General features: G+C 38.3%; 1 protein-coding gene across 1 annotated transcript in view; it reads right to left on the reverse strand.

The window, feature by feature from the left end:
* GRID1 (glutamate ionotropic receptor delta type subunit 1) overlaps positions 1-12,890 on the reverse strand; it is a 481,700-nt gene that overhangs the window by 47,519 nt on the left and 421,291 nt on the right. Inside the window, exons 9-12 of the mRNA XM_058029149.1 lie at positions 5,474-5,575; positions 3,935-4,132; positions 1,683-2,007; positions 89-227 (exon numbers count right to left, since the gene is read on the reverse strand). Coding sequence (XP_057885132.1) covers positions 89-227; positions 1,683-2,007; positions 3,935-4,132; positions 5,474-5,575 — 764 coding nt within the window. The remainder of the gene's footprint in view (positions 1-88; positions 228-1,682; positions 2,008-3,934; positions 4,133-5,473; positions 5,576-12,890) is intronic.

Raw genomic sequence — 12,890 nt, forward strand, 5'->3', positions numbered from 1 at the left:
CTCCTTCTTGCAAGAATGAGCACTGAAATGGATAATACCTTCCTGTGAAATCCAGGTTTCCAGCTTCATGTTAAGAAGAGGCTCTTACCTTATGGGATTATCCATCCTTGATACTGTGAGAAATGCTGCTAAATTTGCTGTGTAGGAAGAGCACACAATAAGGGTGAAGAGCCACCAGCTTCCCATGACAATGCGCATCGCCACAGAATTGACAGTGGACTCACCCCCTACAAATAAACAGAGAAATGAGGGTCTCTCAGCAGCTTCCATTTGCAATCACCCTCTGTGTGCCCATGTATGTTGAACTTTCTTGAGTTCCTCTCTGCTTCCCCTCCAGTCTGCCTTTCGTTGTGGGAAAAGCACTGCTTCTGTTACGGCTGATAATTCACAAGTATTTTTTCCAGTCTACCTCTTGCCCGAGTGTTCTAGAAAATCATCTTTCAAAATATTTCCCTTGAGAATTATTGAGGATCAAATCTAAAGAACATGAAAAATGTTCTAAATAAAGTTGAATGGTGAAGCACAACTTATATGCAGGAATTAAATCATTACAGTGTTCAGATTACAGTAATATTCTGTTTTCAATTACCCTTTCAGAAATGGAACAAAACCCCCACAGAACTTCCTAATGGTTTGTGTGCTATCTTTGCTGTATTTAAATCTGCAAAGACTGAAGCATTAGTGTCATTACTTGTTACCCTTTACAAGATTTCAAATCCTAAGATTTCTTTCTAGCAGTCTTCAAGCACAGTTATGCTTGAGTATCATTGGAGACTAAACCTCACCATAGAGCTGGTTCTACTTACTTCAGCATATGTTTGTGCTGATTGTATTTTACTGCACTTAAACCCATCAAGGCTGTCACCTTAATGAGGTGAGGGACCAAGTTTCATAGCAATAGGATGGATTTTCCAGCTGAAGCTTTAGAAGCTTGCAACCACAATGAAAAAAATGTAGGAAAAAAGTTAACTTTACCCATATTTCAGCATTCAATAACACCTGCCTTCCAAGAATCCAACTAACATTCCAGATATGGCATAAAAACTGTGTGGGCAGATTTTGTAAACAATTAGTTACGAAATGACTTTTTTAATGGCAGCAGTCCTACTGAATTCAGTAGGATTTGGGCTATGCCTAGACATTCCTGAGTGTAAAGTTAGTTACACACTCAGTTCAATGAACAAGAGACGAACTATCTCACGTGAGTTCAAAAACATATGTTTTTGAACAAAAATGTATTTCTAAGTCATACAAAATGTATTTCAAAGTCAAAATAAAAAGTATTTTTAAGTCATACATTTTTTCATCAAAATGCCCTTTTTTCATCAAAATGCACTTCACTGCTCCAGTAGATACAGTAGGTTGCACAAGCTGACACATTTCTATTTATACATTAAACAATTAAAAAGGTGCTAGTTTCAGGGATGAAGAAGTGTTGCAATTCTGCACCAAGCAGCTCTGTAGTTTACTTCCAGTGTAACAATTTTCCCAAAGAGGAAAACCCTGTTAGTGGTTTTTCTGGACTTACTGAGAGACAGAAAAGGCACAAAAAAAGACATAAAGCCCCAAACTTGTCTACCTTTCCCTCTTTTGCTCATCTGGGCTGATAAAACATAATACCTGCCCATTCTGTTGACCTTACTGTGGGCAGGGCGGAGCTGCCCGTGGCTGCTGGTGAGTACCTTGCTGCACGAAGGCTCCGTACACGACCCAGATGGCGCTGTGCAGGGTGGAGGACACGGAGGGGCTGGGCTGCGCCGCGCCCTGCGCCCGCACCACCTGGATGCGGTTCAGCACGAAGATCAGCACGCCCACGATGGGGATGGCCGCCGCAATGCAGGCCCACACCGCGAAGTCGAAGGGAGCGAAGAGGGAGAAGATGTTGATCTTCTCCTCGGGCTTCTTGATTAAGATGCCCACGGAATAGTCCATGTAGCGCTTGCTGAAGTCCACCACGCTCTCCCGCTCGGGCGTTATGGTGATGGCCGAGATGGCCAGGTCTGCTCTCTGCAAGACAAACGCAGCACGTCACATCGCTCCCTGCCACCTGGAGTTTGGTTGGCAGGAGCCTTAAGGAGAAGCTTTCTGAGAGCCAAGTGGCTCCATGCTCCTCCTTCTATAACTTAAAACATTTAGATGCACTCATATAAATTCTCTAAAAATAAAAACAGAACCACTTTCACCATTTAAACATTAGTTAATTGCACTGGCCCAAAGAAGAGTAATGAAACATAACCCGTCAAGGTTCTCTTGAATGAGAAGCATGATCCTGACTCCTCTCTGGAGGAAGGGTAGCTTATTTAACCTTTATCCCTCATTTTTTTCCAAAAGAAGGCCTAAGACTCCAAACCATACTAACCCACAGCAATGTAAGCAATGAAGAAAGAAACACCATTTATTTAGCTTGCGTATTTGTTAGCAGGGTAGGAAGAGCTAATGTTTGTTTTTCTCCCTGCAGAATTGCCAACTTTCCATATTCATGAAGAGATTTCATAGGACAACTGGGGAGAAGATTTTGTTTGTTTTTTAAAATGAATAAAGTGATGGAAAAAGCTCATAACAGGAAAAATGCACAAAGGCAACTTTGTTCCTGAAACTGCTTTGGCTTCAATATTTAAAACAAGCTGGATTTGCATGCAGGTAATCCTTAAAGAGTATGCACACTTGATGAAGGGTAAGATAGGAGTTAATAAATAAGATTCCCAAAGCTTCTGAAGAGCTTCAATTAGATTTTCAATATTTTCTGTCTTAATAAAAAGAGGACTGTTCAAAAAAAAAAAAAAAACCAACAGAATATACATTCAGTTTTCTATCTCTAATTGTGTCGGGAATGTAAAGCAAATATTAGACGAGGGAGGTTTGCTTTGAAACCCTTTGGAGTCTCTGGAACAAATGGTAGCAGAAATACCATTTAAAAATAGCATAATAGATATTTTATTGCTTCAAAGAAAGCAATTTCCAAAGAAATTTTACAGGAGTTCTTACCTTGTTTTTAAATCCATTAAATTCAAACAGTTTATGTCAATGCAAAATAAGTTCAAAATTCTTTATGCTCCCTAGCACCAACCAAGAACATCCCATTATCACACACATGTTTGCAATAGCTTTAATTGCTTCTATTTCTTCCTAAACATCTCCTTACAGATACTGAGCCACCTATTTACAAGATAATGAGAAAGCTTTCACTTTCAGTAGTAAGCTCCACTGAAGAGTAACCTTTTCTACAAAAAGCAGCAACATGGAATATTAATTCCTTTGATTCTTCTTCTTGATTAATGCTTGTCCCACACGAGGTTGCAAGAACATGAACAAAATACACTCCTTTCATTCTCTGGGAGATTCCAACCTACAAACTCTACCCATTTACTTAAATATATTTCAATTAACTTACTCCTAGATTTGCAATACTATAATTAAGAAATTTGGTCCTGTCAGTTTTAAATGACTGAATACTCTTGAGACCAGTTTAAATTCTGATCCCCTATCCTGGGGCTACTTTTCCTGTTTGGGAGTCAAACTCACTGTCATTACTCATTGGTCTTTATTAAACATATCATCACAAAATGACAGAAAGTCCCATCTACAAACAACTTTCAAAGACAAAATGACAAAAAATAAAACACTAGTAGTTAATATTTTAAGGAGAATACCTTACTTTTTCCTCTATTTTCTATAGCCATTCCCTCACACACACCAACATGACCTCTATTCTTATAGCAATGTAAACACAGATTTACACCAATACAATTTATGTTGAGAGGAGCTGGAAGCAAATAAAAAAGAGACTCTCTGGTTCCTATCTTGCATACAAAGTCTTAAATTGTAGTTTATGTCACACTCAAACCATCCATAGCTCAGAAGCATTCTGCACTGCTGCCTTCATCCTAATTCATTCTCCTGCAATTTTTTTAAATGCAGCTTCTTCTCTGTGTACCTTGTTAATGAGTTCTCCAATCATGCCATTCCAGGAGCTGTTTTGGAGCTGGTGTCCATACTTGCCATCAGGAGCTTGATATATCTCATACTTGAATCCCAGATTCTTGGCCAGTGCATCCAGGACATCGATGGAAAATCCTTTATATCGTTTTGGCTGCCCAAGGATGTTCTCTGCCACCATCACAAAAGGTTCTTCCTGAGAACAAAACAGCATCTTAACTGACACTTGAAACAAGATTTTTAGTTTACTTCTCTGAATGAAAGGGTGTTATCTGAGTTAATTCTGGACAACTTTGCACAGATTTTGAGACACCCATAACTTTCTGAAGCAAAAATTGGGATACTGTGAAGATTCCCAACCAGACACCACTGCCTCAGCACTTGAGTCCTTTCCATAGCCTTGGTTTCTCCATAGCTCATGAGAAGAAGCAGAGACTCCAGAATAAATTCAACCCCAGATTCAGAAAGCCATCTTTTATATACAAGGCCTCATCTTTTATCCAGGGCACATAATAAAACACAAACTAAAACCGCTGCAATTTTGTGAAAATTTAACATTTTGAGAACTCAAAGAATAACCTTCATGGGTACTGGTTTCTGGAGTGTTTTAATTTAAGAAGTCTGTTTTGGGACCAAGGAAATGCAGCATTTTGTAGTACGGTTTCTGCTGGTGTCCTGCTCTCCTGCAGATCCCAGGGAATTTGTTGGCACAGCCACTGCAGTTGGCTGCCTTGGTAGCCCGGCACTGTCACAGAAGGGATCTGCTCACCTCTCACACCAACTACAGCATAAATTGAGGAAAGCAAATTGGGGGCTACAGGAGTGCCTTCATGTACATATGTACTCTGAGGTACTGCCTATTTCTACCACATTTCAGAAAAAGCGAATTGAAAACAACAAAAAAAGCCATCATATCCTGCAATCTGTAGACTACAATATCTTAGCCAGGAACGCATTCAAGCCCTAATTTGCCCCTAATGTAGCACTTGGCCGACAGGAGCTCTCTACTACTCCAGAGTTTAACAGACAGTAGTCCCAAAAGCATAATGATATTTTTGGAAAGATGACACCTTTCTAAAAGATATAGTTTATCTCAATGGGAATTTATGAGCTTGATGCAGGAAACACTTGATTAAATTTTACAGCCTGCAGCGTACAAGAGCCAAGATTAGATTATCATAATTGGCCCATCTGATCTTAAAATCCATGAAATGCTGAAAAACTGCTTATCCAAGCTCAAGGATGGTATCTGGAATGTACCACTGTGCACTCAGGCCCTATGCTGGTTCTATGCCTGGCAGGAATTACAATGCAGAAAAACAGCATAAGCAAACAAACAAATGCTCTGTATCACTGACAGTGCACAGCTTCACATAAAATAATAAAGGGCCATCATCTTTCCTTGTTATATAACAGATCGTCCAGAAATACAGAACTGAAAATGATAGAGGAAAACACTGCGGGAAGTGCCCAAAATATTCAGTCAGATCCTTTTTATTTTGAGCATTTTGTTTGCTGAGCTCAGAAAGGATCATACCAAGACAGTCACCACTTTGAGCGTCACTCCCTGCAGGTCGTTGCCCAGCCGCCGCTCTTGGAGGCTGCCGTTCAGGCCTTTCTCAGAGTCCCACGTCGCCAGCTGGAACAGAAAGCACCAAGAGTCTGAGGCACTGCCAGGCAGGCATCCTTCAGCATTTACAAACTGTTCAGCAGCAGCTTGACCAAATCCTCAACTGATAGGGGGAGGCTGAGAGGTGTGTGCCTTTCTCAATCAGAATGAGTGTGATTCAGAGGACAGACAGCAACACGTGCCTTGCCTGAATGTATGTTCATTGATGGGTGCAATATAAATGCTCTATTATCTGTAGTATTTATCATATCATTTCACTTAGTTCACTCTGACATTACATTTCTCCTCAGTAAGTTTATATTGTCTGAGGGTCCTCAGGATTACCTGTGGTTGCACTGTCCCAGATTTCCCTCTCTGCTCAGATCCCTATTTTCTAATATCCTATGTTTATCAAAGACCAACCTTTTTTTCCATAGTGTTTTAGCTCACCTACAGTCACAAATTCTTGACACAGGTTCTACGGTGTCAAACTGTCTGAACTCACATTTTCTTCAGCTCCTGTCTCAAGTCCTGTGTTCTCTGTTCTGGTCCTACTTCTACCTGATCTCTAAAACATTACAGCCTCTGGAGCTCCCAGGCTCCTGGTGAACAAGTATCTCATATCTACGAGATGAACCACATGCATGTTTTCAGGATATGGCCCTGGAACATTACATCTAAATATTTTATTTTTCAATTAAATGTATCATTTTAAAAATTAATTTTAATGCATTTTCTGAAGAGAAATACAGTCCAATTCAATAGAACAGATTCAATAGAAAAGTCAATTTTTAGTGACCTTTGGATTATTCAAACTAAATATGCTCCTGAGCAGCAGCAGCAGTCAGACTCCTTTTGCCTTCAAACAGAATCCACAGTGTCATTTTGTTCAAAAGAGACATAAATAGTATCAAGTAGATACTGTTTTCTTTTTTTTTTCTAGCTGTACTCTTAAACACCAATACTATGCTCACATATTTGGAAGCAGTGTTGTTAGCTGAAGGCATGCCCTGTAGAAATTAAACACAGTCCAAGATCTGTGAAATATGGATTCCTCCTGCCAGAAGCTAATTTTCATGTAACAAGTCAAAATCTTCTTGGAAAGAACTTATTTCGCTGAAAATGCCTATGGCTAGATGTCTTACATGATTTATTTCTATGACTTCAGTTTTATCCTAAAGCCTCACAAATCAAATCAACAAATAAAATGTGATGGAAGAGATCTGTGTAGTTTTATTTCTGGTTTGTTGCATTAAACTGATAAACAGGGAACTAGAAAAGAACAAGACATTCAGTGAATATTCAGCAGCTATCACAACTGATGAAAATTATTCCAGTCGCTGTATCAGGAAAGCTGAGATGCAGGAGAGGAAAGACTTAAGGTAAACCTCCTTTTATCCAGATGACCTGGAAGGTGGAGGAGAATGTATGAATAATTTTCAGCTTTCTAATGACACTCCTGGAAACTAAAACATCTCAGATTGAACACTCTCCTCCTGTGATGGCAGTTTGGAGTGACAGAGGAGTGTCTGCACATCAAGTGTCTACAGCAACACAGGCAGATAAATAACTGTAGCCATGGTATCTTTTGAATTTGAATTTAGATGCTTGCTCTGAAATATTTCCAGATGTTCCTCAGCCCTTGCTACTGCCAAACCAAATGGACATCTCTTTGCCTTGACATAAATCAACATAGTTCAACAGATTTCAAAGATGAGTGTAGGTGTGTATAGCATCTATTGTGTCTCAAATCTGTAAAGAAAGCTTACTGTTTGAACCTTCTTTGTTTGTCCTTGGCATATGATCAAGATTTTTGACAAAACGTCTTGAAAAATCTACAGGTGATGATTTAATATTCATTAAATATGGGAAATGTAACACATTCAAGCTATAACTTCAGCACTGGTGGACTGACACATCAATTTTTTCTCCCACATATGCACCTTTCAAAATCTGATTTCATAAAAGGGCCCTAGACTTCTCAAATACTCTCTTTCATATTCTGCACTACCTCAAAGTGTTCCAAAAAATACTGGAGATATGACAATGTAAACCCATGGGTTTTGTTTTTTTTTTTTTTTTTTTTTTTTTTTTCAAAAGAAGAAGACAAAGATCCTTATCCTATGCAGCAGGGGTAAGTGCAAGGAGAAAGAGCATATTTTGTTTCAGAACAGTACTCCAGAGTACAAACTTTTCAGCCTCTTAAAAGCAAACTACAGAGATAAAAATCATAAATGGAACATATGGAAAATCATTTCCAGAAGGGATTTTCCCTGTGTATCCTTGTGCTTTGGAACACTTCATTTGTTAAGAACTGTGCCAATTTTATCTTCCACTTCTTGCAGACAGAATGTTGTTTATAGGAGTGATGTATTTACAGATATGTATATCAATTTGTGACAGCTGACCTGTCAAGATCAGTGCCTGAGAAGCTAATTTCCAGCATGGTTACAAACCATGAGTACTCCTGTTAAGGCCATTAGAGTTTCATTGTTTGTAGAAATATGTACAAATTTCCTACCAGAAGTCTGGAGCCAAAGGTTATACCACAGCCATCAGCTGATAGCAGATAAAGAGCTTTTATATCTGATTATGAGAAACAACTGCTTGCAGAATCAGCACTTGCAGGATGTGTTAAAAAAAAAAAATCAATGGTCTCTGAAACATGTATTTAATGGCAGTCTGGGTGAGATTTTTTGATTCTCAAGTTACCTGGTTATGTGAGTTCAAGCTTTGAAATCAGCTACTTTATGAAAGATTTTCAACTTAAAGCTTCCTAGCTTTTCCTTCTGAAACAGCCCTTTTGCTGGAATCCTCTAGTTCTAGCCATACAGCAGAAGCTAAACCATACAGTAAAAGCTATCCAGAGGAAACAAATGTAGAATTCAGACAAAAAGGTAATTTGTTGGAAAATTCTGACTCAAAACATGCTTCCAATTTTAGTCAATATTTACTGCATTTTCAACTAGAACTGCGAGAAAGGGTTTGGAGAGAGAAAAAAACAATTTTTACATTGTTTTCACCCTCCACAAGAAACGCAGGATGAAACAAAGACACTTACTCAAAACACAAGCAAAACAAATGTCAGTCACAGGCCCAACCAAATGGAGATGCAAATTATCCCAAACTCCTAGTAAATACAGTTGAAAACAGACATTAGCAAATAAAGTGTTCGGTGTGTCTATCACAGTACTGAATGTGATTATCTACACTATTTTAGTTTACAATAATAATAATGTCCAAATAATGCATGTCACTGCTATCTAACATAATTTTAAGTATGACAACATCCGAGGGTTCTTTGATTTCCTTTATCTGTGTACCCCATATCCTGGATGTGCCAAACCCTTCCCATGAAAAATTGTTTTCCTTAGGAAGACCAAACATGATTCACATAAGAAATAAAAAAGATGATTCTCAGCAGATGCATATTAATGTTTGAAATGGTTACAGTTTATCCAGAGTATACATCTTCTGTTCTACCAAAACCCAAAAACTTTGGGTAACTTTGTTGGAGCTAAGGTTACACAATTCAAAGAAAGTAAATTTGGGGACCACTTACTTGAAATCCAAAAAACTTCTAAGAAACAGGAAAGTGAAAAGAGTGCAAGGCAGGCAGTTTTCACACCACAAGACCGACACCTCATATCAACCAGAGCATACCTTCTGTGAACACAAAAGCTGTTCTATCCATGGAGTTAAATAAATTAATCTATGGCACTCACAATCTAAAAATGCTTTTAGATTAAAGTTAGACTCAGATTTCACTTCAATGACAACTTGTTTCTTAACCTTGAAGTCAATAGAGTTTATGTCAAGTAAGATGTCCTTCTACCGTGTATGTGTATTTTACACATTGGTGCCTCATTCCCTTTGCAAGCCTAGCAATACAGCTAAAAGCAGATTTTAAGTGAATCTGGTAACAACACATAAACAAGAAAATTAATATTTACAGGAGACAAATATGAAATAAGGCAGTGGGCCATTAAATAAATGGAGTAAATTGGTGACTTCTCTGTTACAATTCTAAGGAATAAAAGGAGTTTCACTTCAATCCTGAAACAAATTTAAATTTAATTTAAAACATTTAAGTCCACAATTCCTTTTCAAATTAAGTATAGCAGTATCTACAGAATTTTCTGCCATTCACAACAAGGTAGTAGTAGGACTCATAGTTTGAATTAGTAGTAGTAGTAGTAGTTAGAAGCTTTCGTATTTGTGTAATCCATAATAAAAGACGATTCAGAAAAAGAAAAGGTATCAAATCTTTTACTTGCAAGCAAATCCAAATACTGAACTACATATCAGGAGTATTGTAACATTTCTACTCTAAAACATAAGCTTATCATCAATATAGGGATAAAATACTGGGTAAGATCACCAGATGAACTGATTTAAGATCATTCTGTGATCCAGCACAACTCATCCCTGCTTGCAGTGAAATACCAGTGAAATACCACCTACATCCAGACATTCTAGTCTGATATTTTGCATTTTTTTGTATTAAAAACATATCTTGCTTCCAAACATTTGCAGTGTGACTGGAATACCTGTGCATCCACAGCCACAGAGAACTTCAAACACGTTAACATTACAAAGCAGAGGATTGAGAAGCCTGTCTCAAACGGTACACAAACTCCCAGTCTTTGGGTGAAAATTTTGTGTCATCCTGCTCAATGCTCAAGAGGCTCAGTTTGCCATTCAGGGGCTGCATCTACTTGATAAAAGGTCAGAGAGGGGCAGGGAGACCATAGAAAACTGCATAAAGTTAGGAAAAAGGGCAGAGGAAAAGGCTGCCTCCCCTGGGGTGGCTTTGCCACTGCTGCTTCTACAAGGGGAACCTGGTCTTGTGTCCAGGACAGCAAAGGACACAGATGTTTCTTTTGATGCTTTAATGAGTCTTTAAGAATGCAACACCTTCAGGGAGAAGAATTCAATGTATTCCAATTTTTGTGCAATTTTTTTGCAAATTTATGGTGCTATATGGATGATAATAAAATTTCTCTAGAGAATCACAGGAAGATGAGCATGAGGCAGCAAGACCTAAAAATTACCAAGTCATTATGGAGAAACTTGACTGCTTTTTCAATAGTACTGTAGAATTAATAGGTAGCTGAAATGAAGAGGACAGTATGCTTGCATCTGAATTTTAGGTTTATTTCATACAAGGTCTCATGAACCCTCACCTAGGGATATTTGTCTCCTGAAAAATGATAATACCAAATGATTTACAGATTAGCTTCTATGGAACAATGGAGAATGATGTATCAAGATGAGAAGAAAAGTTCTGAATAGCTCACAGCAAGTCAATATTAAGATCTTCTTGACTAATAGCTTTTTTTACTGTTTTGGAACAGGAAATAGGAAATTACTAATTTTAAAATGCTTAAGATGCAAAGATATCTCAAAACTGGGGAGTGCTGAAAATATATCAAACTATATCAAACAGTGAGAAAAATAAATAGGAGTGGTAAGAACTCCAACATGAAACAATAATGCACATCTTGCATAAGTAGAAGTGAACATTTATGGAACAGAAAAGTGGGAAATAGTCATATTTCAACTGAAGAAACAAAGACAGAAATCAATGAAGAAGTTGTGCAGGGTGACAATGAGATGCAAATGATGATGAGCTTGTGAAACAGTACTGCTGCACAAGCACCACTGTGGTCCTGGACCCCACATCTCATGGCACGGGCTGGACAGAGCAGCCCCAACGCGGCTGAGAAGAATGCATGGTCTTAACACTGTGGGTAGCATCTGTCTGAACAAGAGCTAGGCATGCTGGAAGAATATCAAGGGAGAACAAGACAACTGCTACTGTGATGGAGGATTCAGTTCATACAAAAAGGATGAAAGATGCAACTGTGAATATTGAAGATAATGATAACCATGAAAAGGGAAAATTAGAAACAAAACTAGATGTAAGGCAACAGAATGACTGCTGCAAACATATTGTAATCTACAGAGACCCTTTCACATGAAATATAAATTGTTTCCTAGAAACATTTATTCATTCTCAGTGAAGACTGTTAAATGAGAGATAGATAAAAGGCCAGGGTTTTTTTTACTATTTCTAAGCAAAACAATTTTTCATGGGAAGGGTTTGGCACATCCAGGACATGAGGTACATAGATAAAGGAAATCAAAGAACCCTCTGGTGGTTTTTGAATTCACCAGAGATCCCAAATCCAAACACTTGTTTCACATAATTCTGGATCCCAGCCAAAGGTGATTAAGATGTTTTTTTTCCTGCATGGAACAATTTCCTTAAAGTCCCAAAGTGCAAGGTTTAACCTGTGATCCCCTCAGTTTGCCATTTCCCAAGTGAGTGGATTGATTGCTATCTTTAAGGCTGGTATAGGAACATACTATCCATGAAGTTAAAATATACTGGTGTAGTTTTTTTAAAGAATGTCATCATTCAGAATACTTGAAAACCTCAGCTACTTTCATCTCCAAAAGAAAACACCATACCCTAGTGCTGAAACAAAGCCATTCCTAGAACTCAGCCAGGGAGAAATTCTGTCAACAGTGCAGAGGAGCAATTTGAGGTTCCAGCCTACAACCGTTTACTCGGCAAGCCTACGTAACGCCACCGAGTCCCGAGAGCCACACTTATATAAAGTTAATTGAGCATAGACCTAGAATAGAAAATAGAGAAAGTTCAAGAACACTGAAGGAGGGATTTGAGTAGGAAAGAGCAATTGACCTGAACTGACATATTTGAGGGAACAGATATACACCACTGCTTGCCTGAGCAGCCAGCGAGACAAATGGCAAATGTCTAGGACTGAGATACCACATGAAGTCTGCCCTTGGAGCAGCACAATGCCCTTCAAATATGTGAGGGAATGGGGTCACAATTAACAGAGAAAAGCAGCATTAACAGAGATACCACCATGTGGATAGTCCCACAAAACTCTGATTTAGAATTTAAGAAAACAAATCTCCAATTGTGCCAACAAAATGTACTTTGGCAAGAAGCTGCATAGTAACAAGCGCAGAATTTACACAAAATGGAATAAAAATTTCAAATTAATTCAAACAGCTCAAAACCAATGCAAAATGCTAAAAATTACATTGCATTGAAACAAAGTGCAAATTAGTATCAGAAGTGTATTTTTGCCTTATAAGTTCAATGGCAGTACTTAACTGCTATTATCTAGAGAGTAACTAGATAGCATATGGATATGGAGTCTCTCTCTCCATGCCATTTACAGTAATTCCTACCTAATAGGAATAGGTAGGGAAAACCTAGAGGGGAAAAATGACATCAGTTAACCCAAAACTGTAAGGCTAGTTTAGGACAGAGGACTACCAGCAGAGGCTTTGGTAGAGGTAT

This window comes from Melospiza georgiana, chromosome 8 (genome assembly GCF_028018845.1).
Source record: "Melospiza georgiana isolate bMelGeo1 chromosome 8, bMelGeo1.pri, whole genome shotgun sequence".
Lineage (NCBI taxonomy): Eukaryota > Metazoa > Chordata > Aves > Passeriformes > Passerellidae > Melospiza > Melospiza georgiana.